The sequence below is a fragment of the Bombus pyrosoma genome, linkage group LG3 (genome assembly GCF_014825855.1).
Source record: "Bombus pyrosoma isolate SC7728 linkage group LG3, ASM1482585v1, whole genome shotgun sequence".
In the NCBI taxonomy this organism is placed as follows: Eukaryota; Metazoa; Arthropoda; class Insecta; order Hymenoptera; family Apidae; genus Bombus; species Bombus pyrosoma.
The window spans coordinates 11,044,809-11,062,680 of NC_057772.1; the positions used below are offsets into that span (position 1 = coordinate 11,044,809).

The window sequence follows — 17,872 nt, forward strand, 5'->3', positions numbered from 1 at the left end:
GAAGCGTTCCCACTGTTGCAAACGTAAACGTAACCGACAAAATATGCGATTCTATATTAATGATGCAGTTGTATATTATTCGAAAAACAATTCATTTGAACGAAACCACCAAATAACCAATGGTAGCCTCCTTCTTTAATTTTTTCTTCCGAAAGTCCACGGTTCCTATATGCTCACCTGCGTATGCATATTAATACACATAATATTTAAAATTCAGATGTTTAGATAAATGACATGAAAAATTCTATATAAAATTATGAAGCGCCTTATGATATATTTATATAAAATTATGAACCCACTGTTGCAAACGTAAACGTAGCCGACAAAGTACGCGATTGACAAGCTTTTTCACGATTCTGGCGAATTTTCCCGTAACATCGACGCGTAGCGTAATAATCCTCGCCTAATGAACAGTGAAACTTGTCGCTTGCGTATCTTGAAAATTTTGCAACGTCCGTGGCTCGCTTTATCCCGGACTATTTATCTTTCCAGGCATCGAATAAACGTCTGCCAGCGGCACGTTGCACCGGATCGCCCGTAATAAATTTACTCTCGTTCGAATGAAACGAGCCGCAACTTTCTTCTGTCTCTTCCGTCGAGTATGCTATACGTATCTTTATGTCTTTCCAATAGTTCCTTCGGAGAAACGATCGTACGTGACCGCGTATCGACAACGTTTGGATAAGTATGAGAGATGGGCTCGCGATGTATGTGGAAATTTAAAAGCCTGTGTGGATTCGTAGATTAGTAAGTAGATTAGATGGAGAATTTATGAATCGGTAGGTTGTAAGATTTATGATTCGTAATTTATGTACACCTCTAGTAGATAATATTGTGCAGGTTGTGTAGATTTGTAGATCAGTGGGTAGATCAGATTCGGAATTTATTAATCAATACTTTGTACAATCTGTGTTTCGTAGTTTGTACATGTATACGTACTTTGCGTAAATAAAATTATGCAGGTTGCGTAGATTCGTGGAATTAGTAAGTAAATTAAAGTGAGAATTTATGAACCACTATGTTGCAGCATTTATGAATGATAATTTATGTACGCTTTTAGTAACATTGTGCAGGTTGTGTAGATTTCTAGAGATTAGCGAGTAGATTAGATTTAGAATTTATTAATCAGTGCTCCGTAGAATCTGTAATTCGTAGTTCGTACATGTAGAAATAAAATTGCGTGGGTTGCGTAGATTCGTGGAATTAGTAAGCAGATGAGATTGACAATTGGTGAATCGGTACTTTATGATTTGCGATTTCTCGTATATTTTTATTCATTAACATCCTATCGGATAATAGAACATTTTAATAAGGTTGCAATTAAGTGGCAGAAAGTATTGTGAAGTATTATTACGCGATGGTGAAGTGTTATTGATATCGATGATTACAGTTCAATCTAAGTGCAGAGGCTCGAATATTCGAGCAGAAACTCGGATAAGAAATAATGCAATAATAAAATGTTCGTATTTAAACGTCAAGTATTTGAATAAAAGCAGCGCGATCAGAAAGTACAAATATCAAAGGATTCTGATGATGAAGTATTTGCACAATGGTACTCGGATAGAAGATCGGAGTTAGCAAATTTGTTGGATCGGACGAAAAAGAAAAAATTCAAACGTTAGGATAGCGAATTATTGAAATGTAATGAAAATTCAAATAACCAAGTATATACTTGCTTACATGAGTTTGCCACAATGTACTTGCTACAATGAGTTATTCGTTTAAAACATTTAACGAGTTATTCATTTAAATTCAACGCTGTGTATTCGAAGGAAAGTGACTGAACAACGCGACAACCTTCCCCGGCGGACCTTCTCTTCGTTCCAGCTTGCACATTTGCACATGTTCCGAATTCGACGCGTACGTGCGCCTGCACCGTCTCACAGAGTGGCGCATGTAACGCGATATCTCTTGCGTTTTCGTGCGCGAGCGCGCAATGCAAATTACAATGCAGCCCGTATAAGTGCACGTCCGGCATTGTCACGTCGAACGTGGCGCTCGCTTTCCTTTTGCACCGCGTCTTCGGCCAACCATAAATTTTACGACTTTCGACTTCGACAACCGCCACAAAGTTCGGACTTCTCCACACTTTCGCAGCGTTTTTCTCCAGTTTGTATTCCACATACTGTCGTATGTTTTGCTTGGTACACTTTTGCGGCCTCGTTGAGGTCCAAATTGTCTCTTAGCAGCGTGGAAGCTTCGAATTTTATCGCGATTTCTTCCCATGTCCTGCGAGATTTATTTTACCGATTTTCATAGAAACTTTCAATAGCAGGTTATATCGTTTTATAGTTATATCGTCACCACGAAATTTTATTTCGTATTTAAGCAGAAATATAGTCATACGAAAGGTGCTACTAGTATGAAATTCAATATACCTAATCCTAATTAATCGATGTATGTAAACGTTATAATATTAGGTTGTCCGAAAAGTTTCTTTCGTTTTATGAGGAAATAATAGACGCACAAGGGTTTTTGTTTTATATTATTTTATCGAATTACGTACGATCCACTTTGCTCTGTTGAGATGAACACCGCGTTTTCACGTTTGTATGAAGGTTCACAGTTGTAAAAAACACGCTTGCGAAAGAAAGACACTCTCGGGACAATCTAATAGATACAATGCAACAATTGTTTCCAGCCACTGGATTTCCCTTAAGTTTCTGTTAAATTTCTCTATGAATTTGTCTTTCTATAAATACAAGGAAATGCCAGTTAACCTTCCGAATGTTTAACCGTACTCATGGTGCATGCCATGTACTAAATATTCTAAATATTCTGAGAGGGTTGCATTCTTACAATTTCTTGTATCCTGCGTGTTTGCTATAGAAAGATATTTTATAGAAATTCTATCATTGAGCCAAGCAAAACGAAGCACACAAAGACGATGATTCGTACAATAAACTCAATAAGAGGTGAAATGTACCATACGAGATCGTTTTTGAGATTTTTTCCTCAAAGGGAAGGGTTTCCTTTTTCAAATCAGAGAAATCAGAATGAAAGTTTGTAACGCGTTGTTGGTATCGGCGCCGCGGCGAGCCTCGAGGCGGCGCGGCGTCCCCTTCATGCAGAATTTCCATTGAAAGATTCGCAGGACCCCCAGGGGGTGGTCGTGACGAGTGTCGGCGAATGTGTCGGCCTCAGGGGCGGAGAAACTTAATTCACTGCCCTCCCTCCTCTTCCTCTCCTTCCTTCTCGGCCTTTATCCTTCGCCGTTCTACTCGCTCTCTCTCTTCCTTTCTTTCTTTCGTTTCCTTTCTCTCTTCCATATCTCTGGGCTCACCCAGAACTCAAGTAGAGCTCACCCTTCAGTCCCAAACGAATTGCAAAAAACAGCGAGAGAATTTCATACTTGTGACTTTGAAAAATGGAAATTTCGATAATTAATTTTTTTATTATTATCAACTCGACTCTGTATTCCACCGCGTGTCCCTAATTCTTTGTAAAAGGTACTTTGTAAAAGAAGAACGATAGAAAAATAATTAGAAAGTCGTTCTTCCTTTGATTGTTGTAGCCTTTGCTCGCGTTCGCGTTATCTTACACGCGAAATTATATTTTAATAGATCATCAGACAATTGAACAATAAATATATTTGTTTATTTGAAAAATTGACCTTCGATTTCAGTGCGTTGCTTCTTCTTTATAAAAATGTTAGAAGATTTGCGCCCACCGACTGTCCAGTCTCTGAACTTACAGAATTTTCCTCATCAGAAATGTCTATATTTTGAGTACTTGATAATTGCTTTGTTTGCTTCAGCACACTGTCCGTTGCTCGTTCTGGAATTTTAAAAGCATAATCGTAACTCTAATTTTAAATAGAAAACTGTCGGAATTGTTTAAAATTAAGTTGCGCCGTGTTGTCAGCTGCTGTGACAGTTTCTTCGTAAGTTGAATTCTCTTCCGCTTTAAAATTTCTATGTTCTTTGTTCGCAAATGTTCCTTTTTATTACCTCGCGAATGTTTGCTATTTCCTTAAGAAGTTTTTCTCTTTCATTTCCATCTTTCAAGTCGCGTTATACAATTGGCAATTTGTTGATCGTCCTACTATATTCGGCCAGAAGAGAGCGAAGTTAATTCGAAGCATGTTCTTCGATCTCGAATTTCGAGTGTAGCTCGAAATTTCGGGCGAAAACTGCTCTATCAGCGTGAATTAAAAGCGATCATGCGAAAGAGCCAATACAGCATGAACGAAAAAAGGAGAACGTCGATCGACGAAACGAAACTTCCGATGGCCTGTTTTGCGCGAAACAGCGATCCCACCTTTTGCGACAAAGCTTCTCGTTTCGCTTTTACAGCTTCTCACATCCGATTCCATCTAATCGACAGCTTTTTCCTCGTCAGGAAGAAACGACTACCATTTGTTCCATTTGTTCTACCGATCGGGGAACAAATGAGTTGTGCAATGTGGGCTGGAAAAGAAAAAGAAGTAGCTACTTCGATATCAAATAAACTAAATAAATGAATGAATACAACGAGTCCATGATACGTAATAATTGAGACTTAATTGAAATCCTGCTGATTTATTTAGTTCATTCAATGGTTGATTCATTGAACGCACAAAGTAAATTCGAAATTAAAGAAACAAACAAAAATACCTCAAGTATGCGTGACTGGACCAGAGCTTCGTAAAACGGAGGAAATTAAATGAAACAAACCAATTAATTTGTTACACGATCGTACAGTACCAGTTGATTTTTAACTGAGACCCTACGAAACACGTTCGCTCCAGCTCCGATTTTCATTTCGTACTGTGCTATAAGCCGAGAACAAATCTTACGATACCTTGTCTTTATATCGCGAAATACTTTTTCATAATTTCAAGACTTTCGTTTCAAATGCGACATCCAAGTCGACACCAGGAATATTCTAAAATAACGTGTCCATGTTCCTACTCCATTTTTCAAAGAGATAAAAAGAAAAAAAGGGAAAGAAATGTAATTAACCAATCCTCATAAGTCTCATTGGTAATAATACTGTTGATAAAGGTAACTTTATGACAACACGGTGAAAATTCTACTTAAAAAGCAACAGATATTCTTTGATAAGATAAACTTTGCAAACTTTAAACACGGTTTCCTCATTTTGCAAACCAATGGACGTAGAATAGTTAAGAATTGGAGTGACCGGAGTATCTGGCGATTCGAGTGCGCGTCGTGCGCAGTGAACGTGTTAAGTGAATTATGAAAATCCTTCAGAAATGAAAAAGAATGAATAGAGCAGCGGCGATACGAAGGTTCGTAAGGAGAAGAAATTACATGTTCAGCAAAGAGTTCCAGCTGCGTATCCCTAAGGGTAATGCAGGTGGAAGCGGTTGGTCGTAATGTAATAATTTGCCCGTGGCCTGGGTCAAACGTCGAGTTCCGTTCGCAGTGGACTCCGTTCACAGGTGTGTCGTGAACGAACAGAAAATGAGAGAGAAATAAAAAATGACGAGGAAACGTCGCGAATAATTTCGGGCCCATCTACCGATGGCCACAAATTTATGACGAGGTAGTAAAAGTCTGACTGACTAATTCTGTTACTTTTACGAGCTTCGCGGATAAGACCGGACGACGCGACGGTCATCATTTCACGTTTGCCTGCTTTCGTTGAGAATTCTCCTGTTAGTTTATGATCCTTTCGTTTCCTTATCTTCCCCCCTTTCTCTCTGTTTTATATTCTCCGTTTATTTTCCCCTCTTCTTTCCTGTTTTTCTCTTGCTCTGCATTTCTCTTCGTTTTGTCTTCCTAACTTTCGCGTTACACGGTGGCTGGTGAAAATGTTATAGGACCACCCCTGGGAATTTTTCAGATATATATTTCATTTTGAAACATTTTGAAGTTTCACTATCGATGTAATGAAAATCGGTTATCGTGGCTGTAGTGGTCGAAAATGTATTTGCAAGTTAGAGGATATTTATTGGAACATTTCGCAAAGATCACCGAGATATTTGAACGATCGATTGTGTATTGTATTAACCCCTTGCACTCCTATGCCGAGTGTGGCTCGACATCAGTTTTTATCTCAGGAGCTCCTTTGTCCAGTCCCACTCGACATTCTTTCAGACCCACCTTCTTTCGCGAAACGTGCGAAAGAAACGCAGGATTGCATCCTGGAAATTGTTTGAAGATATATCGTACGCTTAAAAATGATAAAATACAACAACAGTGTGAATAAAACTGGTGTTTAAGTGAATTTGTTTCTTCCGTTATTTATTTAAATTGTCTTATTTATTGGTTAAAGTAAATTTCAAATAAAACACTTAAAAGCGTCGGGAGCTGCTGGTAACGAAATTGAAATGAAATTCCCAGTGCAAATTCTGTAGCACTAATTTTAATTTCAATATTACCATTCACATTGTACACTAACTGCTCACCAAATATACGTTTGCAATAAATGTAACTTCTACATACGTTTTTCGATTGGTTTCAAATATTGCTATCGTAATTACGATAGTCGTGTCTCACTGTAACGCTAATGAAGTTTCAAGATGTTTCGTATATAGTACATTCATAAAAATCTTCTGTGGTGAATGTTCGTACACTTTCGTGAGCCACTTTATATCTCTTCACGTAGCTACTTTCCATTCTGACTTTGTTATTACAAGCTTCACGTATTTCGGTATGAATTAATTCGAATCTTATTTACTATTCTAAACAAGTTCGATATCTTGATCGTTGATACCAGTTCCAGTAATAAAAAGCATACTTAATGCGGCGAAATATTTTCATAGACAAGGTAATAAGCAGCATATCTCTATTATCGACAAATGAAGATAAAATAAGACAGCGATCGAACGAATTTAAACTAAATATCATTTCTTTTGTACTTTATACGTTCTCCTAACGATTCTCGGTACTTTGCATCGTAATTAATGTCTCTTGCGATTTTATGCAGTTTCTGAACCGAAAGAGGATATTCTTAACAAGATAATAAACCGAATAGCCATTTCTATGCCCGAACTGAACTCTTATCTTCGCATCTAGCACTCGAAATGACTACCTTTCAATTTCGACGCAACCTGTTCGAACCTAATCATCGATCTCTTTACGAGCTGAAATTATCCAGGTGTTCCATCAATTCGCGAACCTATTCGATACATTGACACGTGTTATGATACTTGACATTCAAAGTACGATTCAGGCCTCGCCGTTATAGCCATTCGCATGTGATATATTTACATATTGTACACGTATATCTAAATAATAATCTAATCTATATCTCTGAACTTTTAAATAATAAATTGTTTGAAGAATAACTATTACCGGATCATATCAGGAACAATGTAGTTATTGAAAATTCTGTTGAAATTTCAATGAAATTTTCATTACGTCGTTACCGAGATTGTATCACTTACATCTCGAAGTATTATATTTTATTATTACATGTATGGAAAATTATGTACTATAAGATATTTATTTATTTTCATAGCAATGCGTATATTGTTCGAACGAATATTTAATAATCATGCTTGTGTGTAACTGCTCGTCTATTTAAATGTTTCTCCAAAATGATCACCTTCGTATCGCAGCAAATCTTTTATCGATCACCTGTTTACGAGTTCGAGATGTTCAGACGCGACGAGTTTGTCAGCTGCTCCGCGAGGATATCTGATATCGTTTAGAATCAGCAGAGTGGTCAAAACAACCAATTTTCTAAAAATGAGCGAATAGACCGGTTGTTCAAAAATTCATAAAACATATGTGTGAGAAATTATCTTTCTCCTGTTACGTATCTCTCCATACAACTTGCGTTTCGATTTTTCGAATACAGATTGTTTATTAACGTACATTAATTAATCAGAAATGTTCTATCTAGCAGCTATTATAAAAGCATTTTTTATCTATCAGAAAATTCCTCTGGGGCAGAGAGAAATGGGATATTTATTATCAAGAAAGTCGTAAGGAATGTAAAGCCGTAATACGAAATTAATCGCAGAAACAAATTAGTCATTAACATCTAATTTACAATATTTTACCACATTCTTCGTTTGTCAGTATGTTCAAACAACGAATACACTTGACTGTAGCCCGCGCAACTGTTACAAAAATTAGAAACGACTCGTTTTAACATCCACATTGAACATCAACATCGCCTGAAACATTCCACTTGAACATTCCTACGGTATCCCGTAGGAAAAATTCATCGTCGCGTCGTTGTAATTCATCTCCTCTAACCAACCGATAATGGCACCCGTGCCCTTCGCACTGTGATGCTTACGACTACATAAACCAACATTCACGCAGTGTGCTTTCGTGAGTATGTGTTTGAATACACGTTTACGGAAACGAGAATATATTTCTGTAGGCGATGCTATTAGTTAGTGTTAGTGGCGCGTGTAATTTTTGCGCGCGTATTTTAGGGTTCAATGTGATAATTATTTCTTGAAATAATAAATACTTGAATAAACGTTATTATAAGTATATAATAATAATAATAATAATAATAATAATAATAATATATTATTAATATATAATATAATATATAATATATAATAATAATATATTATTAGTATTAGTATTAGTAATAATAATATAGTATTAGTATAATATATTATTAGTATTCTATGATTAGTGTTATTAGAAGCAAATGGTTATTTGCTTGTATCATTAACATCAGTGATATTAATATTATTAATATTATTAACGTCGTTAATATCACCTGGCTATAATTAATTAATTAATCATCTTTTATTCTATAATACTTTTATTGTTTTCAGACAAGTAAAACAGGGAGAGATATTTCATGGCTTGATGTAACAAACATTTTCTAAGATAATAAATAACTAAACGAATTAATAATAAGCATATACACTAATAATAATACTAATATGTACCACAGTAATGTTAATAACAATAATACTAATAATATCAGAATATTGGCAATAATTAGTCAATAAAAAATTGTATAATGTATGATATTTTTATAGTTCTTAGACACTATATGTCATAGTATTTTGTAGTACTGTCAGAATATAAAATGGTACCTGTCGGTTCCATTAAATGTTCCATAAAAAATACGAATGCCCGTAATAAAGAATCAGAAAACAAAAATGGGCGGATGTAGTCTGGGTTTTACTTTTCTTCTATAAAATTATACGCGTGGCCGAACTTGTACCGATGGCGAAGCAGGTGCCATCCTAGCTCGTAATGTAATAATCCAGCAGGTCAAACGGCTATTGTCGGCTACAGGTGTTGCTATCGAGGAACGGCCACAGTCAAAGTGCAACAAAGTTGACTGCCGACCGCAGCCTTTATGGGACCACACAGCGCGCCACGGTTCATGGGAGAGAAATCGAACCATGCGTTACGCGTAATTTGAGAAGCTACCACCGGGCCAAGAAAAATCGTAAAGGATGCTCCTGCTCGCTTGTAATTACAGGGTTGCCTCTAATTGAAGCGGCATTGGCCGAGGGGAACTAGGATTTCGACAGGAAGTTCGAAGGTTATAGGTTCGTTTTGAAAATGATTGGAAATTGATTGGTGACTGATTGCACGATTTCAGGATATTTGAAAAAAATTGTTCGTCTATATATAATCTACATGCCTACTTGAAATCACTTGCTCTTTTTAATCTGTTTTTCAGGACGGTTATTGTAATTCAAAGATTTAGGGCAGTTGTTATAATTTTTCCAACTTGCAAAAGTTACGGGAAATAAATTACGTCGTAACAATACGTCCAACTTTATGCAATAAAGAAGGTGTAAATTAAGCAAGAATTACTATCGATCGTAGTAGTATAAGTCAAGATCGCAAATCGTAACTTCTGCCATGCGCCAGATTCCAAGTAGCATCCATTTAATTTTGTAATTAGATAAATTTGTTCCATGCTACGATATAGTTTTCTTTTATAATTTGAGGAAACATAACGAGTTTTTTTTAGAACAATAAACGCAAAATCTGACGCAAGAATGACAATGGACTTATAACACTATGATTCTTTATCCTCCAATTAGTAAAATAAATCTATATTCTCATTCGATCGTCAATTTAAATCCTACTTTGTTGCAAATAAATCTTCGATCGAGATAGAAGTGGCCACTTGAAAATTGATCCCGGAAGCTGTCAAGGTTCTGCACGGGATATTCATTCGAAGAACGATATCGTAAAGTCCATATAAACGGTGTTCAATAAAGAGATACTTTGGTTTGATTGACGTGCGCTTGATAAGAAATCGATAGTGATCGAGGACTTACGATTTCTCTTTCTTTTTTTGATCGCAGACAATCCTCCTGGGCGACAGCGGTGTTGGTAAGACATCTCTGCTGGTCCAGTTCGATACTGGAAGATTTCAACCGGGAAACTTCGCAGCAACTGTTGGCATTGGCTTCACGGTACGTGCCACGTCAATATTCAATATTTATTTGTTTGTTTAGACGAAAGCCAGTGGCCGTGGAAGCATTTGAAATGCAATCCGAATGCAGATTTTGTGCAGAGAGCACAAAACCGATTCGATGAATATAACAAGAAATCAGGTTGGAATTTTGTAAAATATTTATTTAATTTTTTTACTCTTTGAATATCATCCTGTGAGAAGATTGGAAGTTTGTGTTCGGAAAAGAGCTTTGATATTGTACGTTAATATGGATCGGATTAATCAGAAGAATTGAAAGTGTTTAGAGCAGGATCGATGAGCAAAATTGAGATTTGAAATTTTGCGTTTGGAATAGGATTAGCGATACAAATTTTACAAGTCAGTTGTCCGCATCATTGGCTTTCGTTCTTTCAACCCCTTAAGAGATCGCTAAATATTAGGAAAATAGTGTCAATAAAACACATGTCTTCGTTGCGTTGCTTTATTAAATTAAATGTCTACAAAATGATATAAAAAATAATTGTCCAGCTGAGTCTTCTAATTATTACGATAGATTAATCATATAAAACCGAGTTAAGTAACGTTATGGAGATAGAAGTTTCTATCTTTCGCGATACATGTGGCAAAAATGTATCTTAAGGGGTTAATCTAGTAAAATGATCATGAAGTATCTATCATGAGCAGATATGATTCAGCGTAAGTATTGATTTATTGATTTTCATGAGAATAACAGTGACTTGGTTTTTGAATTTTTCATCGCACTAAAAGATAACAACATCGATTAGTCTTTATTTTTACGTTTCCTTAAGATGTACTCCGTTAAATGGATAAAAAGAAGTTGATTCTCGAATAACGTTGAAGCTTTGTTGAGAGCGTTCCATGGATATTATTCTTAATTGCAACGAAGAAATACTCGATCGTTGGCTGAAATAAAATTCTCCTTCTAGGGTTCGCTTCGCCAATTAATTTTATTCCGTACTCGATTTTGTTCTACTTTCTTTACTTTACTTACCTGCTTTCATTATACCTACCATTCCTAATTTTCCCCGATTACTTGGCTTCATTTATTTTCTAACTTCAACTCGCTTCCTATTTCCACCAGCTGTCTGACAGTCTTCCAACTAATTCGTTTATTCTGTTAAAACAATCGCATAACGTATTATCCGACGAATAATACTTTTTGAAAAGTAGCTGTCACAGCAAACAAAACATTCACCAACAGTATTTGAGCTCGTTCCATTGCACGTCGCGTCTTAAGAATACTTTTCATACCAAACCTATACTTAAACATACCTCAAAATAACTGAACTGTGCGAAATTTTCTACAGTCAGAACTTCGAACATTTTCATTTAAATCGAAGATCGACAATTAATATGGTTTTATTAAAAATAAAAAGAAAAAGAAATTCTAAATTTCAAAGCGTTAGGTACTGATATAATATATTTGTATTCCACAAAATCTTAGAATTATATGTTCATCGTACAATAATTTTCCTACAAAGTTTCAGAATACTAATCACATAACCGAAAACTTCAGAGTGTCATTCGTATAACATGCGTTTACTGCAAATCACGTTTTTCAGCAAAACCTCGGAGTACGTGTGTCCATGAAAATATACTTTCATCTTGCGATAACTTCCCTACAAGATTACACGATATTATATTATTCATATATCATATATATTATATTATTCATATAATATATTTTACACCATAATCCCTTTTTTAATGGTGCGCGCCAAAGATGTATTTTTAAATCAATAGAATCGCAAATGACGGTTTCTACGGCGAAATATCCTCTTCTGACGTGAATCTTAAATGAATTATAAAGTGCCATTTCCCTTCGTTAACGGGATTGCAAACGAACGAAATTTGATGCGCAGAGATATTAAGAAAACGTTGCGCGTTTTACAGGCGCAATTTCTTGCGTTTACAGGCGTCGCGGTGACAGCCCATTGCGACGCAGGGTCGCGCGTCACATTTGCGTGTATCAGCGTCTACCAATGCGAACGATGCATTTATGCATGAGGCTGAAAGGCGCGCGCGACGCTTTTACGCGCTGCCTCGCGGACGTTTACTTGCACGCGCGCGCCCACCAAATTTACGATCATTCCTCGGCTATGTATTTGTCACTCTTACGTCCTGAGTTCTACAAGCATTTCCATCTTTTTGTATGCTTCATATTTCAAAAAGAGAAGGGGAGAATATTTTTTTTTCACCCCTTTAACCCTTCAATTTCTACAAGTAATTTAGATTACGATACACGACGTACGTGTGAGTTTTGTCAGTTTCTAAAGTTTCGCGATATTTTATCACCGATACAGTAGATCGTGTTAATGCATTAATTTGTTGATAATAGAGAAATTAATTATTTGACAGTAGAATATGTCGATGACTTGTTACGGGTACTGCAGAAATATCCATTTGTAGCGATTTTGGAGAAAAATAGTTTGAAAATTCAATGCCAGTTTATCATTAAATTGATATCTAGTCTTTGCATTGTATTCATCTTTGTCGATGATATTGTTAATTTGCTTGAAAATTGTACGTTGATCCTTTTTTAGGAGGATAAAATGATGTAAGAAGGAGTAAGAAAGCGGATCGTGGTTTTTCAAAATATGTCTATGTACATCAAATACGATAAACAAAAATACTATTTTTGATAAATTTATGCAGCAGAAAGGAACGGCTAAGGACTATTTGTTGCATATAAAAACTCAAATTTCAAAGTACACGTGCGATACCTGTACAGTGAGCCATCGATGTCAATTCTTGTAATTCCTATTGTAGTAAATTATAATAGAACGAACGAGGAATGTAAAAGAAACATCAGCTCGTCAGATAGGCTGATTTGCAATTTTCTTACAATTTTTTAATACTTTCAACTAATACAGTTCGATTCGTAAGAAAAATATCTCACATCGATTAAAGAATTGAACGAGCTTCTGAATACATTAACTCGATGCTACTAAAAATACATTTACATTAATATTGCATAATATTAAAATAATGCAAGATGCTCTAAATAATTTTAATAAACATTCTAACGTAATACTTTCAAACGTAAAACTCTACAATTTCAAACTCCGCACGAATTTTCATTTTGCACCGTGCATGTACGAACGCGAAATTTTCACACAGAATTAACAACATTAACCAGGAACAATTGCCTGGGGTAAAACACGATTTTACCAATACAGAATTTATAACCTTTCACATTAAATAATATCACATGATTATATGATATGTGCAATATATGCGGAAAAACTTACTTTACTTTAGTCCATCATCCATCGCTATAATTAACGTATCGAATCGCAACAGGGGATAGCAGTCGTTTATTCGCGATACATGAAGTAATATTCAATATCGTCTAGTTAATGAACACGTGAGTCGACATAAATTACAATCGCGAAACGTACCCGCGATAAACACGCTGCTGGTAGCTTTTGTTGTACCGTGTACAATGTGCACAGAACAATCGAATGAACAAACATCGGCGGCCAGATGAAATTCCGTTATCGATTATTTTTAATCTCGAACAGTATCCTTTGGAAATTTGAAATTTTCCCGTGATCATATTATTTGGAAGCTCGGTTTCGAAAGAGCGTAGCAATTCTCAATCTTAATTTCGTAAAAGTCTCATCGATCTGTTTGATGTTCTAACGATCAAAATTTATGAATTATCTAAGCTAGCAACCTGTGCGTAAATGATATACAGTATAATGATAAATGATATTTATGCGCGAAGAAAGCTTATGGTCTACTTTCATTAGTTCCTACTTCTTGAACAATGAAATAAAATTGGCCAATTAGAAGTTACTGTATAGGAAACTAAGAAACTTCTATCGCCTTTCTCATTAACGTTTTCATTAACTGCGTGTGAAGGTAATTACGCAACAAATATAGTGTTCCTTTTCTGTACCTTTTATTGTAAAAAAATGCGACGAAACGTTTTCGGTTACTTGGCGATTTTAGGATAATTAAGTATATACACCATATTATTATCTTTCAAGATTTTAAATTTCAGGATTTCGCTGGATTAATCTTCTTTCTTGTAAATTTATCACTTAGAAGCAGTTAACTGGCTTCATTGATATCGAAAGCTTTAGATTGAAGTTATTAGTGGTGAATTGAATTTCTTCCGAATGAAAACTATCCGGGGATGTCATAAATATTCATTGGGCGAGAAGGGCACAGAGATTGATCGAGGGAATTTTCTCTAATTATCATCGTCCAGACGCTTTTCACTTGTCTCGTTTCGTGGAACGAGTTGACGTGGTACGAACCGTTAATGGTTTTCCCATTTGTAGTTCTGCTTCGCCTAACTATGATTAAGGAGAAACGAAGGATTTCATCGAGTCACGTCTGTGAATAAAATAAGTACGTACCTGGCGTAATATAGAATTAGGATTATTGAAACTTTGTGTCAATTTTCTACTCGTTCTGTCAAATTCTTCATTCTCCAACTATTAAACAGATTTTTCAGAAATCGACGAACGGGATTAAAAACAGAAAAGAAAAGGAAGAAGAATTTAAATTACGCAACGTGAACTTGTACAAATTGATCGAACTCCAACTTCAGGAAATGGATACTTCATTTCCTCGCACAAAAGACCCGAAATTCGAATTCTGATTCGGACGTCTCGGTTGTACGTATCGAAATTTAATAGAAATCGAGGGAACTTCCAGATGGAAATCGGTATTCCTCTGGTTTATACGTACACTTTCAAATCGTGGCGGACGGACAGCTATCCAGGCAGCGGTGCACCGTATCGTCGAGAAAGTTGAAATTGCTCTATCAAACAGCCGTTCCACTCGCAGATTTCTCTCGTAACACGTGTCTATCTCGTGATGGCCGTGTTTCGTCTCACGGCTTTCCCGCGAAACTTTCGTCTCGTTACGAGTGTCTCGCGTCCGTACAGGATCTCGATCGAGCCTGATTCTTCCATTATACGAAATATTAATTATACGATATATAAACTCATCGTTTGTTAATTATTTCACAAACTTATTTCCAGATAGTTTGGATTCTAACGTTTCAGCGTTTATGTCGTGTCTGTCAGTTTCAACGTTTGCAAATTACAGCTCCAATTGAATCGCTTAAAAGTTACATTGAATTATCGGAAGGCAAAGAAAAGCAAGGATATTAGAAATATCGTGTTTTAAAATGTACTTTGAGACGTATGATCGTTCGTGCTATCTTCTTACGAACGATATATTTATTGAAAGAAGCGATTCGTTTTTTGGGAAATTCAGCGTAAACGAAATTGTGAAACTTACACAACGCGCAGCTAATTTTAGTTTCGCTTTACACAAGTTCAATTTCCACCTGGACGTTAACGTTTTCAATTAAAACGGCTGCAAACTTTCAATCGCGATTAACTGAACGCTAACAAGAAGTTGGTGGGAAAGTATGAAAATGCAAAATTGTAGGAAGAAAGAAGAAAGATTATACGACATTTATGTAGGCTATATTTAAATTATTACAAGAATCTAATATAAATCCATTATGCGCTGCATTATTATACTTCTCACCGTCTGAGAGCTCTTTAACGTTATTATTCTCAATTAAAACAGTCACAAGTTAGCAATCACCATTAACTCGCCTTTAAAAAGAAGTGCGTGCAAGATGTACGAAAATGATAAAATGATAAAGAAGCCTAAGAAAGGTCTCTACACGGTATTTCTCCGTTATACTTAAAGCACGATGGTCTGTTGTCACGAACGAGGCCGAAACAAGCCTCGTGTTTTCCTGTAATCGCCGGTTGTAGCTTTACGCGTACGCGGAACGAGGCGGCGCACCGGCGGGCAAACGTCGGTAAAAGCTAATTAATTAGCATGAACTTACAGTTCAAATCCGTTACAGTTAATCACCGTGCACTGGATCGAACAGTACGAGTTTAGTCCTAATTAAAACCTTACGCAGATTTCACGTTGGCCGGAGTTAATTAATTTAACTTGGGTCCAACGACGACGTCGCGTTGCTGTTTGTAGCTGCATAATTAGAGGAAGAAAAGACGTGGGCTGATGAGCCTGTTGCCATCTATAGCTCTAGCTATTAATCTTGTACCGGTCGATTGATCGAGATAAAGATATTTGTAGAATACAGATTATAGTTTCTTTCTTTTTTCATTTTTATATTGTCGACAGGAATAACGTTTGCAGTAATTATTAGTCAGGTAATTTATTGATAATTCAATTTTTTAGGGCAAAGGTGTCCCTCCACTCCCACCACAAATGCTTTCTTACGTGTATTGCATTTAAATTCTTTCCTATTTTCACTTTATCCCATTTACTCCTTCTCCAGAAACTCATGCTTTTCCTTTCTTTTTTTTTTTTGGTAATTATTATTAAATCATCATTTCTTTTAAAAGAATTATTTCATGTACGTATTTCATTGTTATTTGTGTACTTGATTTCTTGAAAATGAACTAATGAAGTTATACAGAAGAGTTAGCAAAAGAGAAGAAAATTAAGTTTCCTTTAGCTACAAAATATTCAAATTCAGATGTTGGAACTATCCTCTTATGCAAATGATCGTCAATATTTGTTGACCTATATTAATATTGTTAATTGTTTTACCTGTGTTGTGATTATTGTATGATATGCCGTATGTTCGACATTAACTATATTTCATGTGCTTTTTTTGGACAGCTGAAAAAATAGATTAATTTTGAACAATAATGAAAAAATGTCATCGAAACATTCCGCTTGTTCAGAATGGAAAACAAACAACATTACATATGTAGGAAAAGCATGGTAAAAAAGAAATCGATGCGTATCTGGGTTAATTAACTTTTCGTAGAATTTCTCATATATTTTATGAAAAATTATTTCATTCCATTATTGATTTAATTAGCTCGGTAGTAGGTTGAAGATGAAAACTGGACAAATTAGAAGAGAAAGGAAAAATGAAAAGAATCTTATGTGCTTTATCTTCTGTAATTAAAAAAAAATTAAAAAAAGAAAAAAAAAGGAATAAATTAACGAAACTTTCTTTAGGCCTATGACAAAACGACGACGCCTGTTTGAGAACAGGATCGAAGGCAAGTTTGCGATTCACGAAGCTTTCGCTTCTTCGACGCAATTCCCAGCCAGCAAGACGTGACGTTCTAACGAATTACATAATTATCGAGTCAATGAGATTCAGATCAAGCGAGGCAAACAGATAAGCACCGCACAAGCGATTGCATAATGGTGTACCCTCACTTCCGTTCCGTACGTGCAGTACACGTCGAATATTTACGTCAGAACTCGATTCTGAGATCGTGAAAGTGGAGAAAGAAAGCTCGTAGAAGAGCGTTAAATACAGTTAACGAACGATATAGTCGAACCGATAAGTCGTAGTGCACACCTTTTTTATAATTTGCGAGAAAATTATTTTTTATTAAACAGACGGTTTTCTTGGGGGAAAAAGGCTCTATAGATGTATTTTCTATTGAATTTTTATTTACTTCCTAAATATAAAAAGAACAAAGCTTTTTAAAAAAAAAAAAAGCTACTATAATTATCAATTGAAAACCAGCTAATATCACAAAACCAAGATGAAAATTCTTCATGCGATTTATCCAATTCA

The 17,872-nt window shown here is 35.8% G+C and overlaps 1 protein-coding gene across 4 annotated transcripts in view; it reads left to right on the top strand.

Moving 5' to 3' along the window:
* The window catches only part of LOC122565799 (ras-related protein Rab-37), a 150,762-nt gene that overhangs the window by 40,961 nt on the left and 91,929 nt on the right, over positions 1 to 17,872 (top strand). For all 4 annotated transcript variants that reach the window (XM_043722150.1, XM_043722153.1, XM_043722152.1 and 1 more), the window contains exon 4: positions 10,202 to 10,312. In XM_043722150.1, the coding sequence (XP_043578085.1) occupies positions 10,202 to 10,312 (111 nt within the window). The remainder of the gene's footprint in view (positions 1 to 10,201; positions 10,313 to 17,872) is intronic.